At 33.6% G+C, this 27,632-nt stretch overlaps 1 protein-coding gene across 3 annotated transcripts in view; it reads right to left on the bottom strand.

The window, feature by feature from the left end:
• The window catches only part of LOC145680865 (methyl farnesoate epoxidase-like), a 132,725-nt gene that overhangs the window by 83,989 nt on the left and 21,104 nt on the right, over positions 1–27,632 (bottom strand). For 2 of the 3 annotated variants that reach the window (XM_081751999.1, XM_081752000.1), the window contains exon 2: positions 581–709. In XM_081751999.1, the coding sequence (XP_081608125.1) occupies positions 581–677 (97 nt within the window). In that variant the 5' untranslated portion in view covers positions 678–709. Of the gene's footprint in view, positions 1–580; positions 710–2,511; positions 2,664–27,632 lie in introns of those variants that run through there. The other variant, XM_081751998.1, reaches the window with a different exon arrangement.

Genomic DNA, 27,632 nt, shown 5'->3' with positions numbered 1-27,632 from the left:
CCCCGAGAAAACCCACGAGCACGGTGTTTGTCTACCACAAAGTCCACACGGCGCGAGCTGGGATCGAACCAGGGACCCCAAACACCTGAGGTGAACGATCTACCTCTGAGTCACCGCGCCTCCCTGCTCAATTAGAGTATTTATATCTTGGGTCAAATTGATAATAACTTTTAACACTTACTGAAAGTTATCACTAAAAAAAAAAAAATTGAAACATCATTATTGCAGCTTGTTGTGTAAAAGCAAATCTTTTTATTTTACTAATATGTTTTATCTTTTCCCAAAATAATCTATCTATCTAAACAAAATGTATTAATTCACAAAGACAGGTAAGGTTTTAGCCCGCGAGATTTTGTATTAAAACACTATAGTTTAATTCGTACAAATACATTTTGAGAGTAATACTTTCGCAAGATATTATTTAAGAAGAAACATTTATTGGAGAAAGATGTACTGGAAAATAAAAGGTTTTATTTAAATTGATATTAATATTAAAATTTTGATTATATTATTATAAAATACTTAATACACAAAATGTCAATAATAAGATAAATGTTAGAATAATATTACTCTTACTTACCTTTTGGAAAATTAGGTGGACGATGTAAACATCTTTTCAAAAAAAATAACGCAACAAGAACTATTGCTGTTACTAGAAGAATCGTCGATGATATCATCTTGTGACGTTAGATGTTTTCGATATTGAATCCTGAAAAGAAATTTACGATACCAATTTAAAGTGAGAACAATAATTTTAAATTTAATTTTAAAACAGACTTCCAGAAAATTTCTTATAAATATAGATTTGAAATTTAGTGAAAATTTCATAGTTTTAAAATCTTTTACAGTTTACAGATTATATCAATTTGGCTTAAGTTTACCATATTTACACTATATATCATTTTCAATTTTCGCGATAATTATTGAACCCCAGAACACATATACTAAAAGTAAGTGCAAAACTGAATCGACTATTTGAGATCCCTGAAAGTCGAGATATAATATGAGGAAATGCAATAATAATACATTTCTGGATAATCGAGCTGTTGAGAAAAGCTTTCACCTGACATTTGGACAGAAAATGTGGTGTATTGGAGGTGCTGTTACCAGAAACTCTGCAACAATGGAGAAAGTTGGAGGCTTTGCCTAAAAATTTTCAATGATTAACAACTAGTAATTATATAATCCTAGAAAATAATACTGGCAGCTATTATTAAGTTTGTGTGTGCCGGTCCCTGCAAACATATTACCAGAGTTTCCTTCGGGGAGGTTCTCCTAAAAAAAAAAAAAAAAAAAAACTATAGCTACACATGACCATAGCTGTAGAAGGCTTTGTTCTTTTCTAATGCAACATCTCTAATAATAATAATAATAATAATAATAATAATAATAATAATAATAATAATAATAATAATAATAATAATAATAATAATAATAATAATAATAATAAAACTTGAGGAATAGATTACTACAAAAGGATCACTAAACTATTCTCCCGATCAGAAAAGACAGAATTTCGATGCAATTCTCTAAATTTAAATTTGAATTAAACTACTCGCTGAGCAAATAAAAACGTTTATTGTAAAAAATATTAACGTATAGCAATGTTGCCAATTACCCATTTTGACTATGTCAGACACTATGAATCATGGTGTCTGATATAACCAAAGTGGGTAGTTGGCGAAAGTATTAAACATTATTGCTCAGAGAGTAGTTTAAAACAAATTTAAGTCTATAAAAAAGCAAAACTTGGTCAATAGAAACTCTAAATTTAGAACTGGATACAAATTTATGTACTGCAGTAAACGTGTAAAATTCCACGAAATTGAGTTCTATATAAGCACCATGCATAATCTTTATCACACAATTATCTTAGAATGGATGGCTAGATTGTGCTTACAATTCAAGAAGGTCTAATTTATATCTAATAACAGTGCAGTATTACATATATACAGTACATACTCTTTCTCTCTCTATCTACATGTTTGCGGTAATTTCAGAACTGCCAGAAACATGTAAGGTTTAGGAAGTAAATCGGCCTAAGTATGAAATGATTAGTGTGTAAAATTTTCCATTTACACATACTGTATTTCCCTCTGCTTATTTCTGTTTTATTATTTCTAACAAGGTAAGCACTATTAATGAAGTGACACTAAAAATATTGTAAGAGCCTTCGTTACTAAATGGTTTTGTATATATACCTTAGGAAGCAGAATATTCGAGTTTGATTTCCAGTGTGAGTTCATATTTGTTACTGTACTTAAACATCTCATGTAGAAAGATCATGTAAAAAGAGATTACACTCAAAACTAATCAACTTACCTGTTAAAAATAAAATAAATAAATAAATAAATAAAATGTATAAATTGATTCATGCCAGAGAATCAAATTTTCGTTTCAAATATTTTCGTGCACGACTATTAATTCTTGATTTTTTTTCAAGACATGGATCATTCTTATTCTTTCTCAATATTTGATTATTGCTAACTGTACGTTTTGCTGTATACTTACTACTACCCTAATGATATTTGCAGATGAATTTCCAGATTTGCTACATTCTCAGTGCAGTTGCGAATAATAATATGATTGTAATAGGAATGTTCCAAGACAAATCTCTGTAAGCGTTTAGAAGTATTGTGTATTTTTATGTATTTAATAAGAGTTTCGCAAATAGTTAATTATATTTATGTTAGTTTATTTAGGTTGACATTATTAGGTTATCTCCAAGTATAGAGTTCATGCCAATGTCTACTGATTTGATTTTTTTTATTATTTTAATGACAACAAGCAATTATTCTTACGCAAAACTGTCAAATATTATGCGAGTACATTTTCAGTTTAAAAAGCACTTTTCATAAATTACTATTTTCATAAATTCATAAATTATGTATTCTTTCATAAATTTTTATTAATTATCTCTCATGATAATGAAGTAAATTTAGTTGTTCGTTATAAATGAATATTAATTAAATGTAGAAGCGTCTGTTACAGTAAATGAGGTTGGTTTAATTTTTCATTTTTAAAAGGAATATCATAAATAGCAAAGACTTTTCTTCGAGTTAAGCATGATTCTTTTTTTATTTGACATTGTATTCGCAAGATGAAGACACATTGTAACCTTTTAGTTGAAGAACTCATTCTCATTGCGAAATTTAGCTGTCAATATTAATTTCCTTGTACATACTGATGCGCGAAATTGCTATGATATGGTTATTCTAGCAAGTGGAATTTCTTAGAGATCTTTGGAACTTGGGGGGATAGAGAAATCCGTATCCTTGGTAACAATGCACCACTTAAATGGCCAAACAAAAGACAACTAGAGCGTGAGTTTTCACTCTGTAAATATTGACATAAAGCTCTCAGTGGACGATTCTGAATTCGTCTATGTGAGTAAACAAGGGTGGAATAGAGAACATGCCTTTTTCTTCCAAGAGAGTCAGCGTAGTTTTAATACAAAATACTTTACTTTAAAATAAATGATACTCTACTATTGTATAAAATACATCTTGAATTAATTTTCTTAGAAACCATAAATAGAGATTTTAAAGACTGTTACAAAACATTAAACGACTAAAAAAGTATCATCCAGGCAGAATTCAACGACATATTCGAATTGTTTAATAAATAAACTTATCAGCAAATGTAATCTACTAGATTCATAGTGCTGTCGTATCTTCCTTACACACACAAATGGCAAATAGTTTCTGTAAAGAACTGATAGTTCTTCTTTAGCTTCGTTATCGAGTAGCAAATAAATTATATCAAAGAATAGATCAGTGTAGTGATCACCTAATATGTCTACATATAACGGTGCAAACTTTCCAAAATTTATATGGGTGCATATCAATGGCGGGGCGTGTTATATTTTTTCTGGGGAGTCTCGATATTTTTTGATTGATTTCCTTTTAGTTAAAATCTTTTATGAACACTGTCATAAAGGCCTGTGCTATGACAAAGTAAAATATACCGGTACTATAAAGATAAATTGGAGCTGTCCTAGCTCAGTCGGTACATGGCTGACTTAAACGCAAGAGAAACGGATATAAACCCCGGTCCAAGCTTAAGGATAACTTTATGTTATGAGTATTCTCAACATACGTAATCGTAGCATTATGTGTATACGTTAAACAGCTTACATGATGCACAATGATTGCAAGAGGCAATTACATTATCTACACGTTACTAAAAGAAAAAAAACTATATTCATACAAATTAAAATGAAAAAATCTTCATAAAAGCAAATAATTTTAATGGTATTGCCGAAAGATCTTGCAAGGGTTTTGTTGTGAACATAAATTATGAAGTAACTAACTTGCTGCTTGGTTGCCTTTGCACAAACACATTAGAAACAAACAATTATATTTTAGAGGTTAGAAGTTTTAACTTCCATCTCAATTGTTTGATTGCTTATTATTTTTTAATAATGGCAAGTGAGAAATATTTATTTTATTTTGTTTCTAACATATTTAATATAGATGAAGATCTCGATCTTTGCAATATTTACAAGCAATTTCTAGTAGATGAGGTAAGTGTAAATTGCTTTTTTGAATTTAAAAGAGACATGATACAAAGACAGAAAGCGTGAATAGTTTAAATGAAACGATAAAATTGTGTTTTCAACTCAATTTAGAGAAATGTATTTCTGTCGCAAACCTCTAAAGAAAAATAAACTGCAAGTATTGTACTAATAAAAAAGGAAAAAACATCAAAGATCATAATAAATTTTAACGATAATTTATGTTGGCATCATAACGTGAATTTGATATTAGAAAATTTTCATTCATGTGAATACTTTGTATCTGTTTGAGGATAAAGGCTTCTACAGAAAACGAATAAAATCATTGTTATAAATTGCATATATTCATGTAGAAACAGCAGTTTGAAGGAAATATTGACATCTAAAAATTCAAAACTGTCTTTTTTCTTGATAGTATGTCACTCGTGCATAAAATTAAGCTTAGGAAATATAATACTTTTAGAGATTTTGCTGTAGCAGTTTCCAAAAATGTTCAGTCTTTCGTGTCAACTCTTTAAAAAAATGACGTCAACTTTAATAGATATGATGAATTTTTTATTAAATTTGTCCAGTCTTAATTACGATCCAAAGGAATAAAATCGTAGCAAATTTTAGTATCAAGCCGTTCGACATAATTCCTCGCAGGCTCTAAAAGTATCTTGGCATAAACTGCTATTTGTTCTATTTTTTGACTGTATATTGTTATCTCTTTCAGAATTGATGCTGAAACGCAGCTGTTCGTTTCCGGTGGATATAATAACACCACGAAATGCTTGAAATATTAGATAATGCTTTAACCAAGTGATAGAATTGAAGTCAAATCAGTTGGGGACGGATTGTAGAATGTTCAGTCATATTTTTCATGCCATTCATGGAGGCACTGATAGTTTCATGTTTGTCTTTCATTTTTGGTATAGAGTGACAACATTGGTTGTTTGAGGTATTTGATTTCAAAGATCTAATTTAAAAAAAAGTTCAAGTAGTAATTTAGTAGCTGAGCACTTGGAGCAGCTGAATCATTGACTGTTGTAGTATTTTACCTGAACTACACGACCTTATTGGTTGTGATACGACAAGCCAATATGAAAGCAAAAAAGAAGGTCTAAATATATTATCAGAAGTATTTGTTGTGGATTCTATCTTCTCTTTCGGAAATAACTGACGCTCCAATAAATTTTAATAAGACTGAAGAAGGCCTGCACTTATTTGTTTGCCAAATGGAGAATTACACGAGATATTACGCTAGAAGCAAATTATAAAAATATAGGATTCAATATATTTTTTTCATAATTATTTGCACTTCTGATGTATTATATTTGCATTGCTTAAGGGCTGCATCCCAAACATATTTATGGATAAAATACCACGTCCGATGTATCGGCCTTTGAGCTTTATATAATTTGGTTATTAATTTCGAGATAGGAATCTGCAACGGACGCAAATAAGAAAACCATATTTGCCATAATCTTTAATTACTCTTTGAAAATATAATGCTGACTGTAGAACAATGTGCTGCACTTCCTGCAAGAGCTTGTGTAGATTGTATATCTCTATGCAAATGTTTCATAACAATTGTCTACCTACATACTCTAGGTTTCAATATTCTAAAAAAATATAATACTAATGACTTATTACCTCATTTTGTCAATTTCTAATTATGTGTTTTATAATTTTTAGGTTGTTTTTGATTTGATAATTACAGAAATATATTTTAAACATTAATAAGAATTTTCTTTACTGCTGCAGCGTTTAAATCAGCTCTTATAATGGGACTTTAAAACATTGCCGGGTGATTTTCTCAGATAATCTTAGTTGCTACATTCTTTAGGACTTTCGTAAGTTATATCATCTATCAGAATGAATCTTATAGTTTTTTAAACGGAATATAGTCTACCGCCTGCACAACCAAGCAAGAAAGACTGCAAGATTTGAAATCATACAAGAGAGGAAAAATATTCCCAACCCTGTCTCAACATATGTTGAAAGCTCTTATTTGCTATGTGTCTTTTGTCTTCAGACGAACTAACCACAGTGAGTGAGTAGATAGTCATCTGATTTTTCCTTACCTTAATCTTGAAGAGAGAGAGAGAGAGAGAGAGAGAGAGAGAGAGAGAGAGAGAGAGAGAGAATGTATGTGGCACTTATTTTACATAAACCAAAATAAAATATTTAATTCTTCTTGCGATTTACCCTTTTAAAACCCAAACTAAGTTTCGAAATATCTATTTTTTAATTCCTATAAAAGAATAAAGCAAATTGTGTAATACTTTTTTCACAAAGATAGCAAAATATTTTGCTTCATCACGGTAGTTACATATGTTTAAAACTTTTATTTATTTATTGTTCTGTTTTCTGAGCACTTTGTATCTTCATATTAGTATTGGGTTTGAACAAAGTTTTCAAATTTAAAAGATAAATTACAAAAAGAACACACACACAAACTTCTATTATAATAGCGCATCAGCACTCCATTATATCGTTCTCCGGTGCTTTGTATATGTTTACCTTATTATATGCAAAAATTAGTGTTGATATCAGGGACATTTGCAGGGCTCTTCCGGAGACGTCAACCACTCCTTTTACGAAACTAATGTAACTGAATTTACAATTACTTACCACCTTTTGGGCAGGGCATGTTCTTCAGCGAAGAGTATACAATAAATACTCATCACATTTTGATATTTTAATATGTACAAAAGTTTATGGCAGAAGGTCTAATTCTATATTCAAAATTACTTTTCACTCTTCACTGCTTGGACATCAATAAAATTTAATTATGAGTAAAACAGGGATTCCAACAGGTGAATTTTGAACCCTTGGATGCCCCAATAAGATCTTTTGGGAAAGACATAATTTATCATTGAAAATGACACAATCGAACTTCAGTTGTGTCATGATGATCCATTTCAGAATGCTAACCGTGAAGAAGAACTTAGCGCAGACAATAATGTAATACAAGTAACTTGTTTCTTTTCACATTTATAAAATCACGGTATACTTCCAAACTATGTAAATTCAGTTAACAAACATATTTATCTGCAATATTGAATCTCCTGGATGTAATAGAAAGTTATGTGAGAGACGGAAAATGTTAATCTGACGCTGGATCCATATCAAAGACAGTCTTGAAATGTCTTACAATTATTACCACGTATGAATAAATATTGAACAGAAAGATGTGAAATTTCTTACTAATCTAAAGGTTTATTTTTTTTTTAATAATGGAAGTTTCATTATTAAAAATCGAGACATTATTAAAAGTTGTTAAAAATAAAAAGAAAGATCTAATTTGTTCCTAAAAATGGCTTATAATCTTCTGAGATATACACGTCGTAGCATTTACGCTGTAGATTTTATTCCATAATGTGACTGATGAAGGTAGTGACACATTACCGGAACTGTAACAGTATTATTTGCAGTTGACAAACAGTGAAAGAGAACGAATTGAAATCTTTTCTTTGAACGCTCAATGGAATCTGAAATACTACTTCTCGATATCCCTAATCGTTTTTGCTCTATAGAGATTAATACTTAAACCGGAAGTTGTAGAGTTTTCTACTGTTTCTGGCCTTGTAGAGGGATACAGAAGAAAAGAGAATTTGTTTAGTAATACTGACACTGAATGTACTTAAAAAAGAACATTTGTCGCTTTCTTTATAGTTTTATTCTATACCGATCAACAACCAAATCAGGAATAATTTGTTTCTACCACTTTCGGTTTTGAATAGAAGGTAACATAGAGCATGAAACCTATTCTTTGAACACTGAATTACAATTACAATTACACGAACAATTACGAACAATTACAGCAGATGTACCTTAAGTTTGACAACTGCAAGGTAAAAAAAAATCTACTATACTATACTACTATTATTCGACTCTCTTCGCTTCTAGATCGGATCTGATCGCTTTATATCTATATGAAAACTATAATCCTAATCGAGGTTTTTTATCTCACCACTCTTACGAGTCTGCCATTTTTACCTTACAACAACAACAAAAAAAAAAAAAAAAAAAAAAGAAAGAAAGAAAAAAAAGAAAAGAAAAGAAAAGAAAGAAATTCCAAAAAAAATAATTCGTCCGCTCGCTGTTGTCTAGGTAACAGGTTCAAAAATACGACTGAGTTAAAAATAACAAGTCAAAAGATTTACGGAGAATAACTAGATTTATTAAGCTTAATCTCTCTAATTAAGGTAAGGTGAGTGACTAGAAATCTGAGATTTAAAAGACGTTACTTCGCCCTTGCAAATTTAATCTTTAATATTTTGCTCGGCTTCCTAAAAACTCATCATGAGAGTTCAAGGAGCACAAACTCTAATTTAAATATCACTAAACATAAAAATAAAAGAGTTCTCCAATAATTCTTTGGGAACTGCGGTAATATGGAAACTAGTACTCCGTCTACTCTAGGTCCATGTTCCTTACTTTCAAAGACTGCCTAACTTCACTTAGTAACAGTCCGGCCTACACCTGGTTTGGACTCTCAACACTCTGAGAAATCCAGAAAAAGGAAACTAGCTAAAATATTAAGGGTTAGGTAAACTTTGGGAATTAGGAGTAGCAGCCGTCATTCCTGGCCCAGCTATATTACGTCTTCCATTCAAGACTCTAGGTTAAAAGGTGAACACACACTCTAATACTTTCAAACACGAAAGTCGCAGTGTGAAAACAAAAACACCAGCCAAGCATCACTATTGCCTGACTGTACAGGGAAACGAAACCAAATCGCAACTTGGATTCTATTTTAAATGGGAAAAACCTCCAGCACCTGGAGAGTTTCAAAACCTAAGTGCCCTGGGTTCACTCTCTCCCTAGGGTCACCCCAGGAGCAAATTACTTTTCACTCCTTCTAACCAGTAACTAGAGCCCAGTTAAGTCGTTACTCTGACGTAGAGCTCAAAAATCCTGCTTCATTCTTTAATTCCTATTCCTAACTCTGGAATTCACCTAAGTTACGGCCAGAGACCACTTTCTCTAGCGGGACTGGAAGCCACGGACTAACATATCCACTGGACAACCAGTAACTAATCTAAAGGACAAATTCCCAGGAAAAAGCTCTCTTGCTAATTCCCTTCGGACTGAACAGCCACCAGCATCGGCCCTCTACTCTACAGGCCTCCTTAGCTGAAACAGCGAAAACCATTAAAAAATCCGCCTTTTTATATGTTTTACCGGGGACAGAAGAAATGAAGAAAAAATGTAACTATTAACGGTTCTAGAAACTTCTACAGCAGTGGAAAATTACTGGAAAAGCATGAAAGAAAAGTGAAATCTTCAAAAAAAACTAGCCTCTCTACCAGGTCTATAATAAAGTGGAAGCGAGAGTAATATTCGATCTAACTAACTGAATCTTAATCTTAAAAGAAATTTTGGCTTATATAAATGATTGGGATAATGCACTAATTGATATTTACCTACATTTACATATATTAAACATAGTAAAATGATATATTATGCTATACTTATTAAATAGATAGAACCAAATAAATGCATTAGATAAATACGTGTCAGGCCTGACTTATTAATTAATACACACAACTTAATTATGTATAGATAGATTTAATATTAAAATATATAACCTGAAATATCAAAGCAAGGCAACGAAGTGCCCCTTGCACAACCCAAATATCTTTACTGTGTTTCAGGTTGGATAATTGGCAGGCACTCTTCTTAGTTAAATAGATACACTCCCTCGATATATCCGGAATTCGTATCCGGTTTTACCCGGGGATATATCGAGTGCAAGCATACAGTTTCTTTTTGGGAAGATTCACAGCCACTCTTCCATTCATTCAGTTTCACTATTATAAACATCATTCCTATTTCGGTAATTCTCCTTTTTGCCTAGAATTTTAATAATTTGTCCTAGTATATTGTCTTCTTATTACTTCTGGTTAGTCATTTGTTATTTTGCTTATTGTCGTATAGTCCTCCTCATTAGCTATAATTTCGCTTGTTTCTTTCCTTTTTATTTGATCTCTTCCCTCTAGCCGTTCTTCCAGTAATGGACACTATAATACGTGGTGTTCTAGTGTACCTACTACTTCGCATTCACATCTTGGATGTTCTATTTGTCCCATTTGCGTAACGCGTGACTTACTAATAACAATTACCAAGTGCAACACTCCGATTTTGATAAAATTTGGCAGGTAGATACTACACATGAAATAAACGAACACGTGTTTTAGTTTTTTTTATTAATTTTCTGCGGAAAACGGTTTTATGGGCAAAAGTCCCCACCAAAAATTTGAAAGTGGAAAGGTAAAAAGTGAAAGGTGAAAACAAGTGGACCGAAGAGATTGAAATTGTGCACAGATATTGTAGACGTAAATTAAGGAATACGTCCTTCGTATTTTCCTGAAAAAAAAAAAAAACGGTTGAGTGCGGCATGGACCCGTCGAAACCTTGGGTCACGAAATATCAAAAATGCTAATAACAGTATGTCAGAAGCGCCTAAAGAACATGAAGAATTGGAACAAAACATTGCGTAGTGTCAATTAACAAAAAGTAAACGAGTATGAGTTCTTTAATTTTCTGGGGAAAAACGGTTTCAGCTGGCAAAGCTGCACCCGAAATTTTGAAATTTAACGCCAGAAATGCAAAAAGAAGTGGACCAAAGTGAACGAAATTATGGACAGATGTTGTAGACGTAAATTGAGGGAACATACGTTTCGTATTTTCCTGGGAAAAAGGGTTGAGTGGGGCATGGACCCCTGCAAACCTTTGATCATGAAATATCAAAAGTGCTAATATCAGTATGTCAGAGATGCCTAAAGGATATGACGAATTGGGACAAAACTTTGTGTAAGGACAATAAGCAAAAGATGATATTTCATGATCAAAGGAGCACGAGCCTGAATGAGCCCGAGCCTCAATGAAATAAGAAAGCGCGGGTCCGACTGAGCGTGAGCCCAGTTGACAGAAATGAATGCGAGACCGAGTGAGCGCGAGCCTCAGTAAGGGCAAGCTCAGTTGAGAGAAGTGAGCGCGAGTCCGAGTGAACGCGACCCCACTTAAAATTAGTGAAAGCGAACCATTCGAGAGAATTGAGTTTCTGGAAGTGATCGCGAGGCCGAGTGAGAGCGAGCTAAGCTGAGAGAAGTGATCCCGAGCACTAGCCCAGTTGAGGAAAGTTAGCGTGAGCTTGAGTGAGCGCAAGCTCAGTTGAGAGAAGTGAGTGCGAGTCCGAGTGAACGCGAGCCCACTTAGGATTATCGAGAGCAAGCCCACTCGAGAGAATTGAGTGAGAGCGAGTCCAGTTTGGGGAAGTGATCACGAGCCTATTTGAGAGAAGTGATCGCGAGTTCGATCCATGTTGATGGATATGAGCGCGAGCCAGAGTGAGTGCGAGCTTAGTTGATAAAAGCTCCTCTAATGCACTTGATGCAGGCCTGTACGAAGAACACTAATGCAGGGAGACTAGTTTTTGGAATGGCTACATTGGACTCATCATATATTTCATACTTGAACCACTTACTGGAGAAATCAAATATGTCCACGTTTCGTAATGTTTGAGGGGAGGCAAAAACTGAAGAAAATTATCTTTACGATAATTTCACTATAGCATGAAAATTGGCGTTGCGATGTCCATTGTTATTGAGCAGACAAGTGTCATTTCGGTGCTAAAACGATTCATTGACCTATTATAAACCATTATGGTTGCATAAAGGGAAATTTGTGAATGTCGGACATGTTTGTTTTCTGCAGTAAGCGGTTCACATACTCACGAACTGAAAGTTTAAGGAGCGTCAATCTTAGCTACGATCCTGGTCCGAAGGGTCAATCTACCAATGGGTGAAGAGCGTACAATTGAATCGCAGATTGAGAAAGAAAGCGCCCGTAAACGTCCCTCACGCAAAAAAGATGTATTCTGTTATCAAGGTGAACACGGAGCATCAACTTGGTCGTTAAGAAGCCTAGGGTCTTATTCAGAGAAGATTAGGTACCTGTCTCGTAAAATAAATAAGTAAATAAAAAGTAAACTAAAGTAAATAAACTTTCAGAATACGAGAACACGTAAATTAAGTTAAAGTTAGTTATTACATTCTTTGATTCATTTCTTTTCTACCACTCAGAACTGATAATTAAATGTTCTTTTTTTCGTGCAGTACCGTGAATATTTGGCAAATATTCCAAAAGCACTCCACTCTTCAAAAATGCAGATAGCTTTAACGGTATAATATAGACCTAAATTTTGACGTTGTTGTTCGTAATAAATCACCTTTCATAGTTCTGCTAAGATACAACGATCACTCCTCTTAACTTTAAGCATCCTTCACCATCCAAACATCTCCAGTTATTAGAAGGGTTATTCATAGGAAGCTCAAGGAGACGGATGTAGATTAATGGAAGAAACAGAATGAGAACTAGGAGAAAGCAATAAAGTCTCGTACAACACACAAACACAATATTATCCGGCAAAAAGTTAAGTTGTCTCGGATAGAGTTAGGAATTCTTAGCACCAGTAATTATCTACTGCTATCAGCAGAGTAAATGGAAGAGGAAATTATTAAAAATGGCCCCATGAGGGGCAGTCATCAATGATCATTGTGATTTGTGTACATAATAAGCTTAGATCCAGTGTTAGTGCATGCACTTTCTCTATCATAAAATAACATTCAAGCCTTATTTGCGTAAGGTATTTTAATTTGTATTGGACCATTCCCTTGTATATCCACTTCTTCCATTGCGTTATGTAAAATGAAAAAAGTATTAAAAATGTAGAACGATAAACTCTAAAATCATAGCTCTGTACGGCTACTCCCTATTACCTTATTCAACACGTCAATCTCCAAAAATGCAGTTTCAACCAAACGATCCCATATATGATACATAAGCTTACTCAAATGCATAACCTTATCGAGATCAAATTCCATTATTCGGATCATATGATCAATACGTATTTGTCACGTTTATATTGCAACTTATGCTCAATTATCTCTCATATGCGTCAAGTTTGATCTTTCATAGAAATTAATGTTATCATCAATGTTTTCTTTAATCACTTCTTTTTATTTTTCACAGGAAATGCATTAGCCATCTATTTCAGTGCCTTGTAATCGTAGTTATTATCCCTCTTGGCAAATACTCAAATATGATTCACCTTTAACTTCAAGAAGCAATTAATCAATATTCGTGACGTGATGCTGTGAGAAAAACAAATACAGCTTCACAATCAATGCAAATAAAAACTCTAAAGTAAGCCAAAACTTTTTTTTTAATTAAGAGCATGCAACACTTCAATACGTTTAACGAAAAGAGTCACATATTTCGACAATTTGCTTGGTCAACATTTAACGTGGAAACTTTAGCAATATTATGAAAATAAAAGCTTCAAAGTACCTTAATGTTCTTTTCAGAACAAGCACAATCAGAGATTAAATACCACACATTGTTCTTAATACCTCGTATAAATCCTTTAGCTAATCCTCACAAACAACTTCTACGCCTAGATTTCAGTTCCACCTTCTTATTGCAGGAATATACTTAGGGTCATTTGTTTAAAAACGTACCCCTAAGGATTTTGTTCCTGAGGAACAAAAAAAAAAAAAAAAAAAAAGTAAATTTTGAAGAAAAAGCAATTTAATAATTGACACTATTGTTATTTAGGTTATCAGAAAATACAGCTTTTATTCACTAATCACACATCCTGACTGCACAATAAATCACAATAGCAGGTAGTGGAAAGTACGCCGTTTTTACAAACATGTGTCAAGTCGGCCTACCGTTAAAAAGTTGGTTATATATATATATATATATATATATATATATATATATATATATATATATATATATATATATAAACAATGTAATAAACAAGTGAAGAATAAGACATAAGAATGTATTTCCATATTCCATATCTATCTACAAACCATCAGTAATCACCACAAAGAGTACATATTCCAACCTGGACTCTATCTCCCCCAAAACAGTCATAATCGAATCAACCCTTGCAGTCGTTACATTTGAATTATTCCTTCCCATTAATTGCGTTTAAATAATAACCGCCACACTCATAACAACTGTTTGTACTACGTTTCCTTGAGATTCCTTTCCCTCAATTTTCAGAATTTTTTGCTCCTGAGTACTCTCCTTTTTTGACTGTTCATTCAAACAACATACAATACAGCAAAAACACAGTTTCCACAATACAAAAGTATGACAGACTAATTAGAACAATTTTTTTTTTCTGGTAGCTAGTGCATGCTCTCATCTAATGACAGCTAATTATCTGTTTATGTTATGTGCATTCATGAAACATGGAAGCAAAACTTATAATTCTTGTACTGCATGTCAGTGCAAGACATATATTTATTAATCTAAATTCACGAAATAATTCAACTATCATAACAATGTTATTGTAGGGGCCATCTTACCCCATCTTACCCTATGTAGGGGTCATGGCTTATGCACAGAAGGGACTGTCTTACCCCAACACCTATCATGCAGCTAAAACAGCAAAGTACACGCTTGTACATTGTTGTATTCAAACCAGTCAGCAGCGTTGTGTGCTCGACACCTCATCTAATAATCCTATACATTTGACTTTTATATAACTACAGATTCGCTTGTTTGTCTCGAATTTTTCATTAAGCAGAGAGTTATACTAGCCATTTTGATAGTGGTAGGAGTATACAGCAGGATGCTTCCTTTTACCAGCACGCGCTTATGTCACTGATTTTCAGAAAGCCTCACTGCGTGTTGGAACAGGAGACATTAATGCCTGTGACAAACATCTTGGCATTTCACCTAAACGAATAAAACGCAAGCTCTGACGCGATGTTGCTGAATGCTAAGGGGCGTGGTTATGGCTAAGCAGACGAACTACAGCGCGATCAGGTGGCAAAGGATATACGTGAATGGTGAATGTGTACAGAATAAACATGGCAATACCGCTGGCCTCTTATTTGCTAGCAGCGTTTAAAGGGAACTTGGAGCGCCGCCTTCAAATGCCAAGATGTTTGTCACGCCGTTTAGTTCCAAATTTCTCCATGCGCGGCGCTGCGAAAGAAAACGTTCCGGTTAGACCGCCTAACAAATGGCCGTCTTTGAACAAATGACCCTATCGTGTTTCTGGAATACCATAGAATACTTGGTATGTATTGCTTTGTATATTTCACTGCCAGCTGCATATGTGACCGAGATTTGTCCATTCTATCTCACTTCTTAAGTAACATCTTAAGGCACTCTGAACCAGGACAATAGCTACGGGGAACACAAAGGGTCAGGAATTTTAAAAATTTAGTCGTACGGCTAGGGTGACCAAATCGTCAACTAGAAAAAACGGGACACCTTTTATTTCTGGATAGTTTGCTCTCCTAAATATATTTTTTAGCCTCTCCGTTCTCTCTCTCTCTCTCTCTCTCTTTGCATCTCTCACAAAAAGGGGCAAATTTACACTTTTTCGTTTTAAACCTATTGAAAAGATTGTGGAATTAATTAGATAACAAGTAACTACCAGCAGCTAACAACAAATGAAATATTTGAAAACATTACTAAAAATATATGAGTGCTCAAATCTGTCACCGACAGGATTTATAATTACCCTCAGCATCGGGTTCCAACTCCTTTTATTTGCATTTTCTTACTTTTAAATATTATTTCACTTACAACTAGTTTTCTTTTTATTTTCACTTTTATAGTTCTGTATATTTGTTCCCCTTTCGCAGTGTGTCACAGCACGGAAACACTGTACTGTAGTGATGACAGGGCCTCAATCTTCCACCGCCCAAAACAGAGTAAAAACAGGTTACATTTGTTCTTCATAAGACTTTCAGCCCCTTGTACTGTTGTCTGCGGAATGGGAAGGCCTAGGAGGGAAAACAGTGCAGCCACCACAACCAATATCGCAAACGTCGTAATGACGTTGCTCAGTAATTAGTCATATTCCAATATAATCACATAGCTTAGAAAATAATAATATAAATTAGGAACGTTTAGCGATTCGAAATGTTTTTTGTACCCAATGTACGTAAATATGTGACATTTTGGCGTCCTGGGAGAGTTTTTCTGGACACCGGCAATGGTAGTGAAAAGAACGGGACAATTCCGTTTTTATGGGACGGTTGGTCACTCTAAGTCGTACCTGACAAGTGAAATATCAACACAAATTGCTTGAATGTTTTATATCAAGTTAATTAGTTTAGAAATAATGTTCTTCGATCGGAGCTAGTTTTCGTCATTTCGGGACTCAAAGAAGGCAAAGGTTGAAGTAATTGTAGGAGGCACAAAAAGACCAAAACCTAAATAAGAAGAACTCAACCTAATTTCAAAATTATTGTCTGATATTTAAAGTAGGAGTGATTTAGCTGACAAAAGCTTTTAGAATAAATTCTATGATGATCACATATCATTATATGTATATCTTGTTCAGCTGTTGGATTTCACTAGTTTATACTCAATCAAATTCTTAAATTAATGAGCCATAAGTATCCAAGATGAACAGTCACAGTGAATGTTGAAGATTCAGTAGATAATATTCAGAGCAAGTTCTCAACTGTAAACGTTATAACTTCGAATTGCAGTGCACAAACGACACATCATTTGGACGAAAGACCTGCTCAGCCCAATCTACTGTACATGAGTCCAAAACAAAGTTCAGTGGGAAAAACAAACGTAATTCACAAAGTCAATGATATCAAACAAAATTTTTGTTAGAGTATTATGTTTTAAGGGACTAAGCATTCTACTATCCTTGTAGGAAATTTTGAAGTGATAGTTTACAGGATCAGACTTTTATTGTGATAGAATTTTGTAATTGGAGGTCAGTATTGGAGCGGGGAAAGGGATTTGATAAGTATACTTTCCCTAAAAGTCACATAGGAGCAATTCAAACTTGGGAAGAACTTAAATTAAAACTGAGCACAGAGAAATATATTAATATAATTCTAGGTGCGAGGCAGAAAGCAAGGAACAGGCACTATGTTAAGTGCGTAGCTGAGGTAGTGCAGTTTTTCTCAATATCGTGGGGATTGAGAATGTAGGTCTAAAGATATGGAAGAATTAAATCTATGTAAATTTAGTTCTACTAGATATTTTACGGCAATGTTCAGGTAACCGTTGGAAGAAGATTCGAAAATGAAATAAAAAATTACACATATGCCTCACAACGCTCAATACGCATCTTCTTAAGTTCGGAACGAATTAAAGATGTGTTGGGAGAAATAATACTGGACAAAATAAGAACAGAACACGATAAAAGTGAAACACAGTTTTTTCCTTGACAGCAGATGGAACACAAGCTCGTCTAGAGTGAAAATTTTGTAATGGTTTGTGATATTTGTAAAAGAAGAACATTTATTGAGACCTTTTTAAGTATCGGATTTATTATCTAAAGGCATATTAAAAATAAATCTTTGAATCTCTTTCCAAAGGAGAATTTCGAAAAGAAGAAAAATAAATAATATAATTTGTTTGTCTTATGACGGTGCTAGTGTGAAGGCAGGATGCAAGAAAGGTAAGAACTTCAAAAAACAGTGCACTATATTTACTGATATAATCACTATCTTCACATTGTGATAATTCATACTTGTTCAGCGATCCCTAGTGTGAAAGAGTACTTTGAATCAGCCAAGTTGTTTTACAGGTTTTACAGAAAACATCAAGTGTCACAGACGTACAAAAGCCAAAAGCATAACCGGTTGATGAATCTACAATGGATTGGACACTTGAAAACAATGAAAACTATTCAAGGGAATTTTGATGATATAGTATCTTTTCTCAAGTTTTTTAAAGGGAAATTGTGTCATATAGATACTGAGTTATCTATTGTATCTATGAGAATTTTAAGAAAGTGTTATATATAAGAATTCTGTTTCATTACTGGTATAATATCATGAATTTTATTAACATTTGAGCTAACTGTGCAGTACAAGGCAAAGAAACACATTTCCGAAAAGCAGCTAAAATTGTGAGCTCTTGTCTGTCAGTTTTGGACCAGAAAAGACAGTCTGAATTTGACAACATGCTTACTAAAGCAAAAGACAAATTACAGAAGATTTGACTAAAGCATCAGTACTTGAGTTCCTCCGTTATGAAGAGCTTCAGTATTCGTTGGTATCTATTTACGGACTATCCTGTACGTGTTAAGTTCATTTTACAAGACTCGATATCTAACAAACCCAGTGTCTCTGGTGAATATTTCATTGTTGTAAGCGTCTTCTGTACGTTGCAGATAATTACTGCATAGCTTGGAAGAAGGTTTGAGGTGGTAATCTTATTATAGTACAGTTACTACCCCAAATCCGCATTCCTAATGAAATTCAATGCTTCATTTAAGCGTTGTGAAACAGACTTTGGTCCATTTTTCAATTAAATCGAAATTTGTCTGTAAAGCATCCTTAAAGAGTAAAGCTGTCTTTCTCGTGCCTTGTAGGCATTAAAGGGTAAGGATGAAACCTCATTTTGGGACAACGCCCGAAGTTTAGTATTTTAAGGCGAAAAATTGGAACTTAGATTCATCTGTCGAGATTTACTTCCATGTTTATCGCTCCAGTCGTTATTTTACTTTATTTTTATCCTAAGAGTATCTTTCTGTAATGTTTCCTGCTTTAAAAACTGTTTTCTTTACCGCAATTCTCCCCCCAGGACCATAGATATGAAGAAGCTGGGTCAATGTTCTATTTGACACCGAATGGAAATGGCTCTTCCATAGTCCTATTTGTTCTTCCGGAGCTGTTAACGTCTATTTCATTTGCTTGCTTTCCCAGTGAACTTGTCCTTAAGGGAAATTATTAATTTTTTGACGATCAATGCGTTTCTGTGTAACAATTAAACCACCTTGTTTCTACCTTTCGTGAGTCCGACACACTGCTTTGCCCGTGGTTCACGCGAATGAAAGTATAAAATCACATGTTATAGATTTACATCTAATTTTGCCCCTGTTACGACACGATTGAATAGCATATACACAACTGTTCGTTGAAGTAAACAGGCAACTACTGACAAGGATTCCTGTCTGTTCATTAATTATATGTCTATTGCCAAACAGATTTCCTCAATGAATTTGTCTCGATGTTAACAAGACCATGTTTTGTATCTTTAATGAACAACTTTGTTTATTTTTTTAAAAAAAATGAGTCGACTAATCATGGCTTTGTATGGACACAGTGCTTTTTATTTGATTGATTGATTGAGTTTTGAGTTTTACGTCCCATTCAGCAGCGAGGCTATATGAGACGTGGACCTAATGATTAACGTGGAATCCGAACCACATGAGCTCCCGCCGGGAATCGAACCCAGGTCTCCCGCGCCAAAGTGCTTTTTATTTGAAAAAGTCTGAAAAATCAATAGTGGGCTCAGACTTTTGAGAACGACTGGATATATATATATATATATATATATATATATATATATATATATATATATATATATATATATAACATGAAAATAATTTTATATGCCTTCCAACAAGAAGATGTGCTCTCTAATGCTATAATGCTGTCTATGGGCTTGATCCGTACAAAATTCATTACTTAACGATGTTTACTGTATATACACTGCTCCTCATTAAAATGTAACACCAAGAAGTTGCCAAGATAGCAGCGCTAAAATTGGCGTGCAAAGACCTGATGTTACAAGTAGCAAATGACTAAACTTGCGCGACGACGTGGTGACAGCGAACCAGCAGTTGTGATTGTCAGCAACCTGTGGGGTCACCAAAGTCAATCAGAACATCTGCAACACGGTGAGACCTAGGATGTTTTCCTTATATATATATAAACCAATGCGTCTTCCGTCACAGCTCGTCAATTGTTGCTGACGGAGTTCTCAAGTGTGAGAGATGTGCAATTACCTACCACGCGTACAATATTCAATTATCAAGAGACCCAGGGAGTACATAGTCAGGAAGTATAATACAGTACGCGCAATGTGAAGGCGCCCGTTATCCTGTTTGGAAAGTAGTTCCCAGAAGGACGTGTACTAAAAGGACCACAGTCAAGTCCAAAACCTCGTCAGTATACCGTTGGCTGGTCAAATGTCTGTCAATGCATAGGAGACCCTAACGGGGATGGAATTCAATAAGATCCTACACCATTACACACTGTGAGGGATTTACCGGATGGTACAAGTAGCAAATGATAAAACTTACCACTGTATGCGTGGTGTGACAACGTGTTGACAACGGAGCAGAACTGGCGACGGTCAGTAGCGTGTGTGTCCACTATGCGCGGTCAGAAAGGATTTACTTATTTTCACATATCATCAAAGAGGTAGACACTAACGAAATCAGATATTCATTATCTCCAGACTGCACAATAAATCATAGAAAACCATATGATAGAAATTATCTATAAGATGGAAAGGAACCAAATGGATCAGGAGGTAGCAGGAATGAAGAATATTAGAAAGAAAGCGGAAGCATTAAAGCAGCAGTGACGAGTGTGATCAAAAGGATACGTAATTATTAATTTTTAGAAAAAGGTCTTTGATTGGAAATGAGACAAGAAGCAACCTAAAAAAATGTTCTCTGACAAGAATTAGCTATGATAGGTAGTTGAGATTGGACAAAATAATAATAAAAATGCGAGCAGTTTTGTTTTACTCAATTGTGTTGTGTTTCATACGACATCGTTCGTATACTGCCTCCTGATTATCTGTGTAACCTAACCTGTTTACTGGACATCTACAGTGTTTGTGGCGTTAAACATATGATCTTGAAGGGTGGATAATTAATTATAATATTTGGATTGCATCCAAAATAAAGCTGCTAGTCAATTTGTTTCAATATTGGAAGCCAAGATTTGTTATCTATTGCTGTATCATGTTCCTAAGATGAGTTTCCCCACTACACCAAAGAGGGCATTTGATTCTTAAAACCTATGTTACAATGTGCGATATATCATATTTTTCTTATTTGTGAAATGGTTACTTGTTAACAAAAAATATTTATACTTTCCTTGTGGTAGCGATATTAAGCACGTTATTCGCAGTGGTATTTAAAAAAAAAAACTATAAAGATACAATTGGTGACTAAAATTGTATGGTTCTATTTTGCGCTGTGTATTTCTCAATCCGCGAATGATGAATATAATTGACATGTGTTCATATTCCAGTCGGATTATTAAGTTGCTGTACAGTCCATATGTTACATCAGGGGAAAAAAGTGAGTTCAGGTGCGTGGTCGGGATATGAATTACATTTAACCATTAAATATTTTCAATACAATTTTATCTGAACACCCTTCATGATACTTTTCTTCTTATATTCTCCAAAATAGTACTGCGTGTCATCAAGGAACTGACAACATAAACTTATTCTACTTAAATAGGTTAATTTAAACCAGTATGGGAAGCAACTCTGTGTTTTTAGCTTGTGTTTAGTTCGATAGTCTGTTAAAAATATGTGATAGAGTTATTATATAGTGTTATAATTACTAAAATATAGTAAATGAATAATAATAATAATAATAATAATAATAATAATAATAATAATAATAATAATAATAATAATAATAATAAACTTTACATATTGATTTCAATTCTTTAGCTGCACTTGATGGTAGAATATAAAAGTTACAGATTCCTTGTTCAGAGTTGTGAACAATTTGAAAATTAACCAGGAATGTAAATGGAGCAAATGTTTATTGGATGATTCTCTGAATAGTCAAATGGCCAATATCAACTGAAGCCGTCACTTCTATAACCGCACAAGTCCAGCGAAAAAAATACTGAGAAAATCAATAAAAACTGAATATTTATTGAAAATGTAAGCTTGGAAATCATACTTTTTTCACAGTTAGTGACATTTGTTGTTCAACAAAGCGTAAGTATGAAAAAGGTTTGACTTCCAAGTTCACACTTCCAACAAATATTCAGCTTTTATTGCTTTTCTCAATATTTCTTCAGCTGGACTTGTGCGATTATGGAAATCACGGCTTCAATTTCTGCTAGAGAATTTCTAAGAATAGAATTAAGTTTATTGGCAAGGAAATGGTGGCTGCTATTTACTATCCGTAGTGACAGACGAGAATAATGAGTAGGCACAAGAACGTTTCTTAAGAATAGTAAGTAGGGTCTACTCAATTTGTTGGCATTACTACCACGAAAATAGATATCTGTTTATAATTTTTCCCTAAAAATATTGTGATAAATACAACTATTTGAGAATACTTTGTCGTAAGAACTTGTTCTTAACTTAAAAATCTTAGGCTACATATTAGGTTACTCAAAATATCGTTTTCCGTTTTGAAATTATTTATAAAATAAATTTTACAGACGGATATTCGTTGTCGTATTTGTTGGTGATGGTGAGATAGAACCTGCAATGTGAGAATCAATGTTGACTAATATTACTTAGAATACCACGGTTATATTGACAATGCAAATAACGATTTCAGCAATTTCGAATGCAACACAAAAAGACATATATAGGATTTGTTTCTTTAAACTTGTGACTTGAACCGTGTAACTCAAACCAATAGATAAAAAAGACGAAATTCTTAACGAAGCATACATCGATAGAGTAAATCGTTTAGCACTTCACAGTGTTGCCAACTCAACATAAAGTTATATTTCCTCAAATGATACTACGTCAGGTTATTACATATATCATATATACAAGTTAAAACAAAAATTGTAATACATCATTTATTATTTAGTCTTCCAATCTAAGGACACTACAGTACCTCAAATCCAAATTTTGGAAACTTCTACCATATTAACACGTTCGCTGGGTTACAAGTCACCGGTGGCTCGTGTGATATATCATTTCTGTGTGGTGCCGTTTTATGCATTGTATTAACTCTCTGCGTTTGTACATTTTCGTTTGTACAGAGTTTTAACATTACTAGCATCCACGTGCTACACGAGTCACCGGTGATGGTCTTGCTTTGGCGTCACGTAGCTTCAGATTCTGTCAACAGATGGCTGAAGTGTGAATTTGAAATACCGTGTCATTATCTGAGGAGAGCTCAAAGTAAGATCTGTGCATGAGTCACTGCTGACTCGTAAAACACCGACGGATAAACCTTCAACGCGACACGAGATGACTCGTACAGCACTGAGATCCACACTCAACACAGTGAACGTGTTAACAATACAGCTGAACTTGATGGGGAAATGCGTATCCAAAGTACCTTAGTGCTGGATAATATATAGTATAAAGTATTTTGAATAAATGGAAACATGGTTATATGGGGTTGAGAATATGACTTTTATGGAAAGATTTTATTTAAGAAACAAATGCTTACATGAATATCATATCTAAGTATTTATATAACTTTACAGCATTTTGATATCTCAAATTGTTCCGGAGATATTATGAATATTGAAAAAGTTTGAAACACTGCTTAAAATGGCGTATTTGTGGAAAACGTTTACAATGTTTTCTTTTCCTATATTGTTTTAGTACTACAGCTATAGGTTTTAGTAGTTGTAATTACAAGTTCTCGCATTTTTTAAAAATGAATCCTTTCTTTTTTTTTAAAAAAAAAAAAATCACATATGCAACCTATGTGAAAATCACATTTCCCATTTATTACAAATATCTCATATCGTACGCATGTAGATTATTCCGTCGCCTCAGTTGTGCCGTTAGTGTGGTAGAGACTTCCGAAATTTCGACGTTTGTGATACTGTAGCATCCTTAGTTTGCAACACTGAATAACAAATATAGAATTTTAAGTTTTGTTTTAGCATTTGGTTTGAAATATGTAATAATTTGAAGCAGGCTGTCCTATAGACCAAATAAAAAATTATCGACCGGTAACCCTACTATCTGCTCCATCTAAGATATTTGAAATTATTATATACGAAAAAATTTATTCACATGTACTGTCAATAATATCTCCATTTCAACATGGTTTCATGCCAAAGAGATCAACTATAACCAATCTCTCAGAACTCTCACATTTTATAGCTAATCAAATTGATAAAAAGGAACAAGTAGATGTAATTTATACAGATTTCTCCAAGGCGTTCGACGTAATTAATCATGATATATTTCTCAGCAAACTTGTTTCATTCAAAATTATCTCAAAATCTTCAACAACTTATAGCATCCTATCTTTGCCAACGGAAACATATATTTTATACATCATTTTATATAACATCATACAAGAATATTTTAACTGAGGAATATGTCGTAGACTCTGGTGTGCCTCAGGGATCGAACTTAGGATCCCTGTTATTTATACTATTTGTTAACGATTTACCACCTGTAATAACATCTTCCCACAAACTTTTGTTTGCTGACGATCTAAAAATCTATTGCAGTATCTCTACGGAATTAGACGCAATTTCTTTGCAAAATGACATTAATGCTATTTCCCAATGGTGTGAATCAAACAAGTTCCTACTAAATATTAGAAAATGTAAAGTAGTATCATACACCATGTACGCAATGTGTATACTATTAATCAAACGCCAATCGAGAGAGTGGATTATGTTACTGATCTTGGAGTCACTCTCCAGTCAAACCTATCATTCGATATTCATGTCAATAGAGTAATTGGTGAGGCCTTTAGGAATCTTGGCTTTGTGATGAGATTAGGAGGTGATTTTTCTAATACTAATGCTCTCAAAACATTATACACTGCCTATGTAGGGTCTAAGGTGGAATATGCAGCGATTATATGGGATTCTAATAGTAAGAAATATATAAATAAAAACGAAAACATTCAAAATAAATTTGTGCGCTTTTTGACATATAAAGAAACAGGTGTATATCCAAAATTTGAGAACTACTAAGGTCTTCGAAACAAATATTCATTACAATCTTTTGAAAGCAGAAGAAGTCATTTCATATTATCTTTCTTACATAAAATAATTCATGGTGCAATGCATTCAGAATATGTGTTATCAGAAATCAAAATTCGCATCCCACATAGAGCAACGAGACCCAATAATGACATATTCCATTTCTCAGCGCAAAGGACTAATGCATTAGATGTATCGTCTGTCAGAAAAATGTGTATATTGTATAATAAGATGTCACAAGAACACCCAGATATATAAATATTTTTAGTTACAAACAAAATTTTCATTCTACATAAATTTGTTGTATCCTGTATATCGTGCTATCTGTATTTTAACGTATATTTTGCTTTCATATAATTATTTTATTATATGTGTATTTTAGAGTGTATTACGATAAAATTGAGGTCATATTAGTATATTATTATATGTGTATTTTAAAGTGTATTAAATACACTTTACAATAAGGGAAAACTGTAATGAGACATTTGCCTGTTGTTTTTCCGAAATAAATAAATAAATAAATAGCAAAGAAAATGTATGAATACTCGTGGTTTCATATGTGTATCAAAGTATAATCGTATTGTTCTCCAACTTATATGTATCAGTAAAGAGTGAATACCATACAAGTTCAGAAGGACCAGGTCTTTTAGCGTTATCCCAGCTAGGAAGTTAAAAGATTAATGCGTTACTCTTACAACTTCGTCTAGTCGAGTCCAAAGTATCATTTACGTCTAATATGGACTGGGATATTCTCGGTTCTAATGCATTTTCGTAATGTTCGAAGTTTTATGTTAAAGTCATGGAAGTTCAATTTTGAAAAAAGAAAGAAAAAAGAGTATATCACAAGAGCAATGAAAGTTTTAACTTCGGCTTACCAGAAAATTAGCTGCTTGACATAAGAACTTTATTTTCAGTAATACCGGACTACTACATAGGGAAATGTATTACTTCTTTAACACAATTTCTTGATGTATTATGTTACTTAGAAACTACTTAAAGAGAAAACTTTTCAATCTTTATTTATTTATTATTTATTTACTTTCTGCTTTTACTATAATGAAATGTGAACCTAATTTTCTTCGTAATAATAAGCGACTATGTGGAGATAATGATGCTCTTAGGTATTCCTACATTTAGTGGTTTTTATTCACTCCCTTATTGATTTGATGGAAATGTAAATGTTGTCTTCGGTTCAGTTGATTAACGCGTAAGCAATTATTACATAACATGTATTTAACCTTGCAATGAAATTAGTGAAAAACGAGTAGTTTTATTCAAACTACTTGTCACGTGTCATAATAGTCAGCGTACTAGATCATAAGGGAATATGAGGATTTTTCCCGTGGGAATTATATTTTGAAGAAAGACATTATCTTGGAGAGAGTGAAGAGATGGAGAGTGTGAATGAGTATAATACCTCTAAAGTTTTGATATAGCTTCTAATATTAACGGCACAGTTTATATTCACTGACTGACAAGAACTAACACGCATATTTCAAGTATGAGGGGAAAATTAATAATATAAGGATGAGTAGTTTCCACATTTTAATATGTTCTATCACAAAAAGGAAGTATTATAACAGCAGGAAAAATAAGAGAAAAGGTTGATGTTATGTTCAACTGTGCAACATAATTTACAGGGGAACAAGAAGTTTAGGGAGAAGCGTGCTCTTGAACTTCCTGACGAAAGTCTGTTTCTTATGTAGAAGCTTTGATTTTAGTTGTGTGACTATATGTTTATATGAGGTCTATCAGTGATTATGGTGTCCTGGAGTACCATAAGGACTGAACTTGTCATCTTCCGTTGCACTCTATCCAAAAGCGGATCCTTCTCCTGATGAGACAATAAAGAAATACAGAAGTTTGCTTGTCTATTTCTGAGCTGTTTCTGTAGTACCTAGTTCCATCTTATATTGTTTATATCGTTTTATATCCCGGTTGTTTTATCGAATGATATTTTGCACACCATATGAATGCTTCCCCTATGCCTCACTGTTTTACCAATATAGGCATCAATAGCTACATTGAGTGTCTAATTGATTATGACATATGGTCTCGTAGTAGTGCGTCCTGGACGAAGTTTTGAAGAACTAGTGATCATGGCAATCGCAAAAAGTGTCCATCCATAGATAAATTTCTAATTGGGTTTTTTATACTAATTTGACGGAGCTGAATTTAATAGAACTAGCTATAAACGTTTCTTCATGGTAGGACGAGAAAAATGACCTCATAATTGGGAACTTTGAAGTGCCACTAGTATAAAAAGCGCACTTAGAAATGTATCGACGCATGAATACTTTTTACTAATCCCATGATCATTAGTTACTTGTTAAATTATAAATGAACTCTCCCCTTATTTACTTTCATCATCTAGGTATAGAATAGTTTTATCTACGGGATGAGAAATAAGGTTTTTCTTG

The sequence above is a fragment of the Thermobia domestica genome, chromosome 3, assembly GCF_964235325.1.
Source record: "Thermobia domestica chromosome 3, izTheDome1.hap1.1, whole genome shotgun sequence".
Lineage (NCBI taxonomy): Eukaryota > Metazoa > Arthropoda > Insecta > Zygentoma > Lepismatidae > Thermobia > Thermobia domestica.
The sequence above is the reverse complement of the archived record's forward strand: the minus strand, read 5'-3'. Positions and strand labels throughout refer to the sequence as shown.